The sequence below is a fragment of the Hoplias malabaricus genome, chromosome 2 (assembly GCF_029633855.1).
Source record: "Hoplias malabaricus isolate fHopMal1 chromosome 2, fHopMal1.hap1, whole genome shotgun sequence".
Taxonomy (NCBI): Eukaryota; Metazoa; Chordata; class Actinopteri; order Characiformes; family Erythrinidae; genus Hoplias; species Hoplias malabaricus.
This window is the reverse complement of record NC_089801.1, coordinates 63,635,598-63,650,170: the sequence shown is the minus strand read 5'-3', so window position 1 is coordinate 63,650,170 and position 14,573 is coordinate 63,635,598. Positions and strand designations below refer to the sequence as shown.

The 14,573-nt window shown below is 47.2% G+C and overlaps 1 protein-coding gene across 1 annotated transcript; it reads right to left on the bottom strand.

Moving 5' to 3' along the window:
* Window positions 1-4,251: 4,251 nt before the first annotated feature.
* crtac1a (cartilage acidic protein 1a) lies at window positions 4,252-12,285 on the bottom strand. The gene is made up of 12 exons (XM_066660744.1): window positions 12,152-12,285; window positions 11,247-11,431; window positions 10,696-10,892; window positions 9,897-10,033; window positions 9,402-9,558; window positions 8,677-8,811; window positions 8,144-8,280; window positions 6,905-7,041; window positions 6,241-6,323; window positions 5,741-5,841; window positions 5,154-5,322; window positions 4,252-5,012 (listed from the first exon to the last, which is right to left on the bottom strand). The coding sequence occupies exons 2-12, from the start codon at window positions 11,423-11,425 to the stop codon at window positions 4,897-4,899; spliced, it is 1,548 nt and encodes a 515-aa protein (XP_066516841.1). The 5' UTR covers window positions 11,426-11,431; window positions 12,152-12,285; the 3' UTR covers window positions 4,252-4,896.
* Window positions 12,286-14,573: the final 2,288 nt, after the last annotated feature.

Below are 14,573 nucleotides of genomic sequence, written 5' to 3'. Positions count from 1 at the left end.
GTGGACACTCACACTCATCCAGTCACTCACATCTGTGGACACTTTCACACACACCTGTGGACACTCACATTCATCCAGTCTGTCACCTGTGGACACTTTCACACTCACAATCACCCAGTCACTTACACCTGTGGACACTTTCACACTCACACTCATCCAGTCACTCACCTGTGGACACTCACACTCATCCAGTCACTCACCTCTGGACACTCACACTCGCCCAGTCACTCACACCTGTGGACACTCACACTCATCCAGTCACTCACACCTGTGGACACTCACACTCATCCAGTCACTCACACCTGTGGACACTCACACTCGGCCAGTCACTCACACCTGTGGACACTCACACTCATCCAGTCACTCACACTCGCCCAGTCACTCACACCTGTGGACACTCACACTCGCCCAGTCACTCACACCTGTGGACATTCACACTCATCCAGTCACTCACACCTGTGGACACTCACACTCGTCCAGTCACTCACACCTGTGGACACTCACACTCGCCCAGTCACTCACACCTGTGGACATTCACACTCATCCAGTCACTCACACCTGTGGATACTTACACTCATCCAGTCACACCTGTGGACACTCACACCTGTGGACACTCACAATCACCCTGTCACTCACACCTGTGGACACTCACATTCATCCAGTCACTCACACCTGTGGACACTCACACTCATCCAGTCACTCACATCTGTGGACACTTTCACACACACCTGTGGACACTCACATTCATCCAGTCTGTCACCTGTGGACACTCACACTTGCCCTGTCACTCACACTTGTGGACACTTTCACACTCACAATCACCCAGTCACTTACACCTGTGGACACTTTCACACTCACACCTGTGGACACTCACTCATCCAGTCACTCACCTCTGGACACTCACACTCGCCCAGTCACTCACACCTGTGGACACTCACACTCATCCAGTCACTCACACCTGTGGACACTCACACTCATCCAGTCACTCACACCTGTGGATACTCACACTCATCCAGTCACACCTGTGGTTACTCACACTCACAATCACCCTGTCACTCACACCTGTGGACACTCACATTCATCCAGTCACTCACACCTGTGGACACTCACACTCATCCAGTCACTCACATCTGTGGACACTTTCACACACACCTGTGGACACTCACATTCATCCAGTCTGTCACCTGTGGACACTTTCACACTCACAATCACCCAGTCACTTACACCTGTGGACACTTTCACACTCACACTCATCCAGTCACTCACCTGTGGACACTCACACTCATCCAGTCACTCACCTCTGGACACTCACACTCGCCCAGTCACTCACACCTGTGGACACTCACACTCATCCAGTCACTCACACCTGTGGACACTCACACTCATCCAGTCACTCACACCTGTGGACACTCACACTCGGCCAGTCACTCACACCTGTGGACACTCACACTCATCCAGTCACTCACACTCGCCCAGTCACTCACACCTGTGGACACTCACACTCGCCCAGTCACTCACACCTGTGGACACTCACACTCATCCAGTCACTCACACTCGCCCAGTCACTCACACCTGTGGACACTCACACTCGTCCAGTCACTCACACCTGTGGACACTCACACTCGCCCAGTCACTCACACCTGTGGACATTCACACTCATCCAGTCACACCTGTGGACACTCACACCTGTTGACACTCACAATCACCCTGTCACTCACACCTGTGGACACTCACATTCATCCAGTCACTCACACCTGTGGACACTCACACTCATCCAGTCACTCACATCTGTGGACACTTTCACACACACCTGTGGACACTCACATTCATCCAGTCTGTCACCTGTGGACACTCACACTCGCCCTGTCACTCACACTTGTGGACACTTTCACACTCACAATCACCCAGTCACTTACACCTGTGGACACTTTCACACTCACACCTGTGGGCACTTTCACACTCACACCTGTGGACACTCACTCATCCAGTCACTCACCTCTGGACACTCACACTCGCCCAGTCACTCACACCTGTGGACACTCACACTCATCCAGTCACTCACACCTGTGGACACTCACACTCGGCCAGTCACTCACACCTATGGACACTCACACTCGCCCAGTCACTCACACCTGTGGACACTCACACTCATCCAGTCACTCACACCTGTGGACACTCACACTCGCCCAGTCATTCACCTGTGGACACTTTCACACTTACATTCACCTTTGGAAACTCACACTCACTTGTGGACACTCACACTCAACCAGTCACTCACCTTTGGACACTCACACTCACCCAGTCACTCACATCTGTGGACACTTTCATACTCACACTCACCCAGTCATTCACCTGTGGACACTCACACTTGCCCAGTCACTCACACTCACCTGTGGACACTCACACTCATCCAGTCACTCACACCTGTGGACACTCACACTCACCCAGACACTCACAGCTATGGACACTTTCACACTCACACTCACCTGTGGACAGTCACTCACATTTGGAAACTTTCACACTCACACTCACCTGTGAACAGTCACTCACATTTGGACACTCAGACTCACCCAGTCATTCACCTGTGGACACTCAGACTCACCCAGTCACTCACCTGTGGACACTCACACTCATCCAGTCACTCACACCTGTGGACACTCACACTCACCTGTGGACACTCACACTCAACCAGTCACTCACCTTTGGACACTCACACTCACCCAGTCACTCACCTTTGGACACTCACACTCACCCAGTCACTCACCTGTGGACACTTTCACACTCATCCAGTCACTCACCTGTGGACAATCAGACTCACCCAGCCATTCACCTGTGGACACTCACAATCACCCAGTCACTCACACCTGTGGACACTCACAATCACCCAGTCACTCACACCTGTGGACACACACTCATCCAGTCACTCACCTGTGGACACTCACACTCGCTCAGTCACTCACACCTGTGGACACTCACCCAGTCACTCACACTCACCCAGTCACTCACCTATGGACACTTTCACACTCACATTCACCTTTGGAAACTCACACTCACATATGGACACACAATTGGACACTTTCACGCTCAGCCAGTAACTCAAACCTGTGGACACTCGTACTCATCCAGTCACTCACACTCACCCATTCACTCACCTGTGGACACTTTCACACTCACATTCACCTTTGGAAACTCACACTCACTTGTGGACACTCACACTCAACCAGTCACTCACCTTTGGACACTCACACTCAACCAGTCACTCACCTTTGGACACTCACACTCAACCAGTCACTCACCTTTGGACACTCACACTCACCCAGCCACTCACCTTTGGACACACACTCACCCAGCCACTCATCTTTGGACACTCACACTCACCCAGCCACTCACCTTTGAACACTCACACTCATCCAGTCACTCACCTGTGGACACTCACACTCATCCAGTCACTCACCTGTGGACACTCGCACTCATTCAGTCACTCACCTGTGGACACTCACACTCATCCAGTCACTCACACCTGTGGACACTCACACTTGCCCAGTCAATTAAACCTGTGGACACTCACAATCACCCAGTCACTCACACCTGTGGACACACACTCATCCAGTCACTCACACCTGTGGACACTCACAATCACCCAGTCACTCACACCTGTGGACACACACTCATCCAGTCACTCACACCTGTGGACACTCACACTCATCAAGTCACTCACACCTGTGGACACTCACACTCATCAAGTCACTCACACCTGTGGACACTCACACTTGCCTAGTCACTCACACCTGTGGACACTCACCCAGTCACTCACACCTGTGGACACACACTCATCCAGTCACTCACACCTGTGGACACTCACACTCGCCCAGTCACTCACACCTGTAGACACTAACACTCATCCAGTCACTCACACTCACCCAGTCACTCACCTGTGGACACTCACACTCACCCAGTCACTCACACCTGTGGACACTTTCACACTCACATGTGGACACTCACACTCGCCCAGTCATTCACATCTGTGGACACTCACATTCGCTCACGCTCACAACTGTGGACAATTTCACACATTCAAATGTAGATAATCACATTCACTCTGAATTCTGTGAATAATAGTAAACAAAGTGGTTTCTTCTTTACCCATTCATTACCCATTTCACTTCTTACTCAGTTAACAGGTGGACTTAGACAGTCCTGTTTCTACTGTGTTAAGAGGTGATGAGAGACCAGGACATGGAGTTTTGGTCATTAATTTATTTGTATCATGCTTATTACAGTCAGAAAAGTTAGACAAAAAGTTCAGTGTTAGCCAAAATTCTAAACTTAATCTAAGGAACATCATTCAAAGAGGCAAATGATACCAAGCATGACTTGAATTTAAGACAACCATGAGTCTTAAAGGGGACACATAATAAATTGTTCTGTGCATGTCCCCCCCCCCAAGCCTGTTTTCTGTGATCCACTTAGTCAGAAAAATAGTTAAAAGTCGTCCTGATCTCTGCTTCAGAGGTCAAGGGCAGAGATATTTCATTATCTTGGAGAGAACTCCAAACGTTAAAAAGCATGAACCAAGATGTGTGGTTACAGATGAAATACAAATGAGTTTCTGTGGTAATTCAAACAGTGAATAAAATCTTACAGACCAGTTACACTTTACCCACGTTGTGGGAACTTCTATGATCCCCACAATCGTAGAAGTTGCCTTTAAGCATCACTTCACTTCTCCTGCGCTCTGTTTACGTTCTCTTTTATATTCAGTTTACAGCACTGGTCTGGAGCCATGTCGGTATCCACGTGTTAAAGGCATGAGAGCATCAGCAGAGAGAAATGAACAGAAGAGAGTGAGTGAGTGAGTAATTGGAAGAACATTTCAGTGTTGAAGGAGATAAATCCTCAGGCTCCTGGATGTTTGATCTCGATCACTGAGTTCATGTCACTGGGCAGAACGGGGCGAGTGAGCGAGCGACCATCCGGCCAATACACTTCAATCTTGGTCGCTTGGTCAGTTCCTGAGAACCAAAGAAAGCAAGGGTTAGTAAATACCTTAATAAACATCATCAAAAAACAGAATAAAAACATATGCAACAAAAATGAGATATGCACGGACAACGTTCTCAGTTATATAAAAACAGGTGATGTGTGTTTCTCACCCAGTCCAAAGTGGGCCACTGGCTCCATCTCACACAGGTATCCTGAGCCGCCATCGATGATGCGAGTGTGGACCCCGCTGTGTTGGGTGTGTACGACCACCTTAGCCCCACGAGCGAAGGCTCCGAACTGTGTGCGGGGGACCACCCTCAGCCACTTATTACCAGAGCCCTGGCACAGGACAGACACAGTCAGTAAAAATAAAGAGGTTTCACTTCAGTAAACATCTCACTGCATTTCAAACTTCTGTCAGACGCTAGGGGTCAGTCTCAGAAATGACTTAGGGAAAGGGATGAGGATAAGGATAAGAACAGTATTATGGTGCTCATGCATGGTACATACTCTACTGGGCCCTGGGCCCTAGTTCATTTTCCACTAACACAGCTCCCCGCTGAAATGTATCTGGAGTGTGGTGTCAAACCTCTGCTCTGTGTCTTTAAGTACAAGGCCAGAGTTAATGTATGTGCATTTAAGAGAGCCACAGGGAGGGGGCGCTGTGGGAGCTCACTGAGCACTGTTGTCACACTCTGAACTGGGTGGAAAAAAAGGTGATATTTTTTACAGCGATAATACACTCCCCTGTCTGTACCTGTTTGACTCTGTAGACGGAGATGGGCTGAGAGGCGCTCTCTCCATGAGCCACCAGTAGGTCCAAGTGTCCATCACCATCAAAATCCACCACCGTGGCACCTGTCGCCAACACACCACCCAACAGTTAAAGAGCACACAACTGTCAGACTGTCCTCTCTGTCTGAGAAAACCCTGCGTCTCAGAAACGGTATCTGTGTAAGAGGATGGACCTCTGACAAGGTTTCTGTGTTCTATTTCTGCTCCCCACCCCTCTTCAGACATCTGTTAGCTAACAACAGAACTGGAGGTTGGTGCTCTCCTCCAAGCATGTTGAGCTCTACTGTTAGATACACTGGCTTCACAAGTCCCAAAGAAAAAATACGCTGCTCGGTGGCACTGTGTGGGAATCTGGTTCTAGCAAATGGCTGGAACTGAGCAGTGCTGAAAATGATTAGGTACAAGGTTTTCTTCTGACAGAAAGGAGCCCGATTGGCTCATCACTGACTAGATGATGCTCACCTGTTCCTCTGCCCTCAGGCTCAGAGGCATCACCGATGTCAAGCTCCGTGATCACAGGGTCCGCGTCCGTCTTCCTCATGACTCTGAGAAAAACAAAAACATAAACCATCTTCAGAAAATACCATGACAGTTTCATAAAGTCACTCAGTCACACACACACACACACACAGTCCCCCCCCCCCCCCCCCCCCACACACACACACACAGACGTGGACAGTGACACACAGACAACCCACAGACCAACATGTGAATATTTTTTGAGGAAGCTCACACAGACACAGGGAGAACACACCACACTCCTCACAGAGAGTGACCTGAGGAGGAGATTAAACAGAACTCTGTCTGAAGACATGAAAAAGGCAAGTGGACAGCGTTATTAATACCTGGGGACCTGGAGGTTGTGGGTTCGAGACCCGCTCCGGGTGACTGTCAGTGAGAAGTGTGGTGTGTTCTCCCCGTGTCCACGTGGGTTTCCTCCGGGTGCTCCGGTCTCTTTTCATGGTCCAAAAACACATGTTGGTAGGTGGATTGGTGACTCAAAAGTGTAGGTGTGAGTGAATGTGTGTGTGTCGTCCTGTGAAGGACTGGCGCCCCCTTCAGTGTGTGTTCCTGCCTTGTGCCCAGTGATTCCTAAACTGGATAAGCAAGAGATGTTAAGACGCACCTGAAGATCCTGTTGGGGGCAGAGCCTCGGTACGCGATGTTATTAAAGAAAACCTCCAGCTGGAGATCGTTATCAAAGTCAGCAGCAATGACGGTGCGCACAGGAGACGGGACGGCGAAGGCCTTTGTGGCAATGTCCTAACACACATACACACACACACACACACAAGCCTAAGGTCATCAATGCCAAAAATGGGCTAGCAGGGTGAAAGTCCACAAGGAACTGTGTTCTCTAGAGTAAAAGAGCTCCATTTAATAAATGGTCACTGCTGAATGCAGTTAAATCCTCTAGCATCTAAAGGCTTTGCAGAGAAGTAGAAGCTGTGACTCTAGCAAAAACAGATAAACCCTATATTGATGCTCCTGATTTCAGACGAAGTGATGGACAAAATAACACTAATAAAATTCATTCTACACTTGGACACGTCGATGTACTGTGTGAATCATACTTTGAAATTTAGTTCATATGGCTCTTTTCTGCTACATGGTACCGACTCTACCCTCTTTTTGGTCCCTTGTCCCTGGTTCACTTTCGACTATCACAGCACCCCCCCCACCCCCAACCAAAATTTTTCCCGTGTTGTCTCAAAACCCCTTTTCCAACAGGAACAGCGGGCTTTGGAAACCACTACAACAGCAGTGGAAACGTTAAGTGGTGTTTACTCATGGTGCATTGGTGTGTTGTTTTTGTTGTTGTTGTTTGGGACTGAACACAGCTCCGTCATCAGTTCAAACAGATCAGTAGAGTTTGTTCCTTCCTTGTTGCAGCGTCCAGCTCTCGCTGGATTCTTTTGTCGACCACCGATCCAAGGAGCGTTTGAACCTCTTCAAAAGACACGGCGTAATTTTACGAGCTGCCGTCGTGAGTCGGATAAAAACAAACGTGATCTCTGCTGCAGCTGGAGATTATACAGATGGAGAGTTGGTGCTGGTCGTCTGCGTTGTGTGGCGTATAGTGACGACTCTCTCTGGACAATCAGCGCTCTGCAAGGTTTACACGCCACAGTTTATTCCCTACTCGGTTCGCTCTGAACCATGAGAGAACAGCGACTAAACAAGCACCCGCTTCCAGGGAAACAATTTAGAGTGAAACAGAGCAGAGTAGGTACCAAGTAGTGAAAAAGCACCAATAATGTGACCCACTAAACAATAACCTCTAAGTACTGTAACCTAAAGAAGGGGTCTAAACCCAGTGGCTCAGGGTCAAAGGGGCATTTTGATGCCTGCTTGAGGGTCTCACCTTGAATCTCTGCTGACTGCTCTGCAGGAAGAGGTGATGAGGGCCATTCCAGTTTCCATAAACAATATCGATCTTTCCATCACCGTTAAAATCAGCCAGAGCCACTCCTCTGCCGTGCTGATACCGATCGGCTACACCTGAGACGGAGGAGTGGATACAGACCATCAGTAATCGATACTATACCAATACTTTATCAATACTTTACTCTGGACCCACCGCCACCTTGAGCTGGATAAGCACTTTCAGACAATGAATGATTAAATGGTATCTCTACATTTAGCCTTATAAGTGCCATCTGCTGATCTTTGTGTGTTGTTTGTGGTTTTCCAATATATTCCCTGAATATTCCCATTTAATTTCTTCTCCTAATCCGTGACAAATCAACTTCACATTGCGCACCATTGTGATGTGAAATGGATAACTGTATATTATTCCTGGTCAATGGACTGAAACACAAGTATTAATATTCATAATGTTTTGGCTCAGTGACTACATTTGAAGTCTGGGGGAAATCAAGCATTTCTTCCTCTCACCTGCTTTCTCGGCCACATCCGTGAAGGTGCCGTCTCCGTTGTTCCGGAAGAGAAAGTTGGGTCCGTTTTCATTGTCACAGAAGATATCAGAGCGTGCGTCATTAAGGATCGGACCCACGACAACACCTCGTCCCCCTGCAGACACAAGACAAAGGTTTGAATCTTTTAACATCTACAGCAACGAAGCTGAGTCTCAAACGCCTCACTGTTCCCTACGTAGTGCACTTCACAGATCCATGAGCATGGCTTGGACACAAAGAAATTGCCCGCATTATCAGACAGGTGGTCATCTACTGCACTGTCTGGGTGTAGCAGCCGTTATTTCATGATCTACGTAGTGTACTATAAAAGGGAATAGGAGGTCATTAAAAACCTTTTCAACTCAGGAACTGTTAATGTGAGCACCACCCCATGAGCTTTCCTTCATAGTTAGCTGTTACATTAGCATTATACCACGCTGATAAAGCCTGCTAACTTGAAAATACCAAATACTGGCTACTAACAATGATGATAATAATAAACACTATTATTATTATATTATTATCATTTATATTATCATTATTATTATTTACTTATAAGCACTGCTGAAGTCACAGTGAATGAAAACATTTAATAAATGACTAAAATCAAAAGCAGATTTAAAAAATAAAGGAACAAATTAAATGCTAGCTTTTGTTTGTGTGTGTGTGTGTGTGTGTGTGTGTTTGACCCCTGACCCCTCTGACCTGTGTACTTGTTGACCCTGGCCCATGAGGACACTTCAGAGAGAACGATGATTCCTTTAGAGACATCACTGGCCTCTTCGTCCATCTCAATCAGAGCATGAGCCCCAACGTCCCCCCGAGCGTAATTTGCCACATACACAGAGTAACGACCAGTTCCCTGTAGCCCCCACAGAGAGAGAGAGAGAGAGAGAGAGAGAGAGAGAGAGAGAGAGAGAGAGAGAGAGAGAGAGCGAGAGAGAGCGAGAGAGAGAGAAACAGAGACAGAGAGAGAGAGAGAGCGAGAGAGAGAGAAACAGAGACAGAGCGAGAGAGAGAGAGAAACAGAGACAGAGCGAGAGAGAGAGAGAGAGAGAAACAGACAGAGCAAGAGAGAGAGAGAGAGAGAGAAAGTGATGTTTGTGAACACAGTGAGTGGATGGATGTTGAACTGAGTAACAGATATAATACTGAAAGATGGAGTGAGTGTTTGGACAGATAAACAGACGTGTATTTCACCTTTCTGTCCACACATGCCACAGAGCGTCCTGCCAGGCGACCGGCCACTCCTCGTTTCACGTTGATGTCATCGCTGAGCAGATCCTCGAAGCGTCCGTTGCGGAATTTGAAGAGTTTATCAGAGTATGTCGCTCGACCTTCGCCACACAGCAGAGGAGCAACAGAACAGGGAATTAGTACCGTAACACAGTACTACAGTTAGTGGATGAGGGTGTGGGTGAGTGATGAATGAATTAATAAATGAATGAATAGATTCACAGACATAAAGGATGGATTGGATGGATGGACAGATTAATAAATAGATGGATAAATGTATTTGTACATCATAAATGTATACTTATTAATATATGGATGGATGAATGGAGAGATGGACAGAGGGAGAATGGATAGACTTAATATATAGATGGATGGAGTGAATGGATGAACAGATTACTGGGTGGATGGATATAGGTGTGGATAGTTGTACTGATGTGTATGTAGGTGGATGGATGGAATGATGTGTGGATGAACTGATAGAAAGTCGAATAACGGATGTTTGGAGTGAATGAATGAATGAATGAATGAATGAATGGGTTTGTGGATGGATGGACTGGTTGAGATATTAAGATATGGCTGGATGAATTTATGGATAAATGGAGGATATTTATAACACCTGCTGTTCTGTGCTCTAACAACATGAATTAGGGGTTAATAAAACCCTCCACACTGCGGACTTGGGTTTGATTCCCATCTCTGGCAGGAACACCCCTAACTCTGTATGCTCTTAGTGTGTGTGTATGCGGTGTGTTTGTGTAAATACCTGAGAAGGCATCATTGGTGTTGAGGAAATAGATCTCCTCTCGTCCGTCTCCGTCCACATCACACGCCGTGACCCCGATGGCGTGTCCCTGGGGGTCCCTGAGTCTGTAGTACGGAGAGTCTGGGTCGTCCACTGCAATATTCACCAGTCTCTTCTTACCTCCGTCATACTTCAGTACCAGGTTCGGCCCGTTGTACCTGTAACCGACAACAAATACACATTGACATTATCGGCTTTAGACATTATAAACTTCCCTGAGCCCAATTTCCCAAAAATCTTGTAGTATTTATTTAGACATGAGACGTAATTAATGTAATTTTATTCCTAAATAAGGAATAAAAGGACAATTGTCATAGTCAGTACAACACAACGCTTACCATAAAATGACAAAAGAGCAGGAGAATGTTTGAATAGTGAATTACAATTATACTTTACACATAAATATGTGTGTGCTACAACCAGCGTGACCCAGCCTCGATCCCACGTGCCTCCACCATGAGAACCATGTTGTTCAGCCTTGGAGACTTTTGATATAAAAGTGGCGTACTCACCCAGCCACCACCACCTCCAGCTCTCCGTCACCGTCCACATCTGTCACTGCCATCCCATAATTCAGCTGGGTGGGGTTGTGGAATGCATGAGAAGGGAGTACCGTATCCGTGACGACTGAGAACATGGACCGGACTCCGGAGAGGCTCAGAGAGAAAAGAAATGTCCAAAACATCCACATCTTCACCTGAGAAACCAGCAGCACATACACATTACCAGGGGAACTTGAGATGAGAAGGATCTCTAACCTTCAGCTGCAGGAAAATTGCAGGGGGCGGGGGGGGGGGGGGAGTGAGAGAACAGTGCTGTCTCCTCCCTCATTATGCACAGCTGAGATCCACCTAACCCTAACTGCTTCCAGGTGTGTGTGTGTGTGTGTGTGTGTTCACTGCAACTGATGGGTTAAATGTAATGGCACAATTTTACTGTGTAATATAAACTCACTATTAAATAATAAAATAGCCAAAAGTTATTGTTTTTTTTATTTATTTATTATTTTTTTTTTTTTTTACATTTATTTGGCCTATAAACAGTGACCTACATCATAGTATTTACCAGTTTGGAATACAGTATAGTTAGCATTCAGTAATTACCAGAATTGAATATATATATATATATATACACACACACTCAGCCCTTGTTTACAACTAGTGGATTCATACATTTCGGATGTGCACTGTGTGTGTGTGTGTGTGTGTGTGTGTGTGTTCACTGCCTAGTTTGGGCTAAAAGGAGAGTCTCAATTTCCTCAAGATTTTAATAAAGCAGCACCTCAAAAAACAATTGTATTAAAGCTTTACTAACAAGCCCATAACTCCCTGCAGTACCTCAGTGAACTCAGCTCAGTGTGGTGCTGCTGTGTGAGTGTAGTGTTGTTGTTGTGTTGTTGGAGGTGTGCTGTACTCACGCGTGTGTATCGATCTCGTTGAATCTGCAGCTGCTGTAGTTTCTCCTCGGAGCGTGTTTATATACCCGCACTCCTTCACCTTACACAACCGCAACGGCTCCCCTTTACACAAGCGCTTGTGTAAAGCTGCCGACCAATCAGGGGACGGAGATGTGCATATCCTGGAGGCTTAACCAATAACAGGTCTGATTAAATATTTAGGGATGTGGCGTCATCACGTGGTTAAATAATGTTTGGTGGGGGGTGGGGGGCTTTAACCTTGTTAAAAGCGTTATAAATAAAAACAGGAGGCGCCAGCGGAGGAGGACAGTCATATTTTTATGTGAAATGTATAATTTTACAATTAAATAATGACTAGGGTTGAGGCAAAACCAGCGAAATCCCATAATAATCCTGGAGTAGGAGTGAAGACGAGAGCTGAGTTACTGCAGAGGAGCTTCTCAGGACTCACCCAGTCATTGACTCAGTCACTCATACCCATGGACAGTTTAATACACTCACCCAGTCATTCACACCTGTGGACAGTTTCACACACTCAACCTGTCATTCACACACTCACAGCTGTGGACAGTTTCACACACTCACCCAGTCACACACTCACACCTGTGGACAGTTTCACACACTCACCCAGTCACTCACACACTCACACCTGTGGACAGTTTCACACACTCACCCAGTCACTCACACACTCACACCTGTGGACAGTTTCACACACTCACCCAGTCACTCACACACTCACACCTGTGGACAGTTTCACACACTCACCCAGTCACACACTCACACCTGTGGACAGTTTCACACACTCAACCTGTCATTCACACACTCACAGCTGTGGACAGTTTCACACACTCAACCTGTCATTCACACACTCACAGCTGTGGACAGTTTCACACACTCACCCAGTCACACACACACACCTGTGGACAGTTTCACACACTCACTCAGTCACTCACACCCATGGACAGTTTCACACACTCACCCAGTCACTCACACACTCACACCTGTGGACAGTTTCACACACTCAACCTGTCATTCACACACTCACAGCTGTGGACAGTTTCACACACTCACCCAGTCACACACTCACACCTGTGGACAGTTTCACACACTCACCCAGTCACTCACACACTCCCCCAGTCACTCACACACACACACCTGTGGAACATTTCACATACTCACCCAGTCACTCACACACTCACACCTGTGGACAGTTTCACACACTCACCCAGTCACTCACACCTGTGGAAAGTTTCACACACTCACCCAGTCACTCACACCTGTGGACAGTTTCACACACTCACCCAGTCACTCACACCTGTGTAAATTTTCACACATTCACTCAGTCACTCACACCTGTGGACAGTTTCACACACTCACCCAGTCACTCACACACTCACACCTATGGACAGTTTCACACACTCACACAGTCTCTCACACACTCACACCTGTGGACAGTTTCACACACTCATCCAGTCACTCACACCTGTGGACAGTTTCACACACTCACCCAGTCACTCACACACTCACACCTGTGGACTGTTTCACACACTCACTCAGTCACTCACACCTGTGGACAGTTTCACACACTCACCCAGTCACTCACACACTCACATCTGTGGACAGTTTCACACACTCACCCAGTCACTCACACACACCTGTGGACAGTTTCACACACTCACCCAGTCAATCACACACTCACACCTGTGGATAGTTTACAAGTCACTCCACCAAGTAACATGTATGTTTGAACTGTGGGTGGAGGCACTGTTGGGTCTGATCCACTTGTACCAGCGCAACACACCACAACCACTACAGCACTGAGAATAACATCTACTCTGTGGATGTCCTGAAGGGGGTCCTGACCATTGAAGAACAGGGAAGAAGGGGGCAAACAAAGTATGCAGAGAAACAAACTAATTAGAGTCTGTAATTGTAGAACTAGAAAATCCTCCTGTGTCAGTGGAGCTGAGAGCAGACAGTGTTACGGCTGATCTGTCTAAATATGCTTTTCTAAATAAGATCTGACCCCCACCCACTCCCCTTCTTTTTTTACAGCTGGGTCTCAGAGTGGGACACTTATGGAAAGATAAAGTGGGATGTTGATTCCACATTTAAAACACACTATCAATAGCCCTTCATCCTGAGCTGATGAAAGATCACACACACACCAGGGCAATGGTTTAACACACTATGAGACATGAGATTGCACATAGACCCAACTCCAGCCTCCATGTCTCAGACTCTATAACTATCATCCCATCATTCTCACTCACTCATGGGCTTCTGGATGAATTTGATTTGAAAATGGAGCCTCGTTTCACCTCAGTGTAAACATCTATACAGGAACTGCAGCGGTCCAGGAAGCCCCTGTGATGACTGGACTCTTTGGTCTGCACTCACCCTCACAGTCAGCAGGGGGCTC

Bases quoted from the DNA above. Each gene is read 5' to 3' on its own strand.
- crtac1a (XM_066660744.1), bottom strand. From the start codon at position 11,425: ATGTGGATGTTTTGGACATTTCTTTTCTCTCTGAGCCTCTCCGGAGTC. The intron at 8,812-9,401 runs GTCAGAGGGGTC...TTGTGTCTGCAG, and splicing joins CAGGGTCAACAAGTACACAG to GGGGACGAGGTGTTGTCGTG. The intron at 5,013-5,153 runs GTGAGAAACACA...TTTGGTTCTCAG, and splicing joins AGTGGCCCACTTTGGACTGG to GAACTGACCAAGCGACCAAG.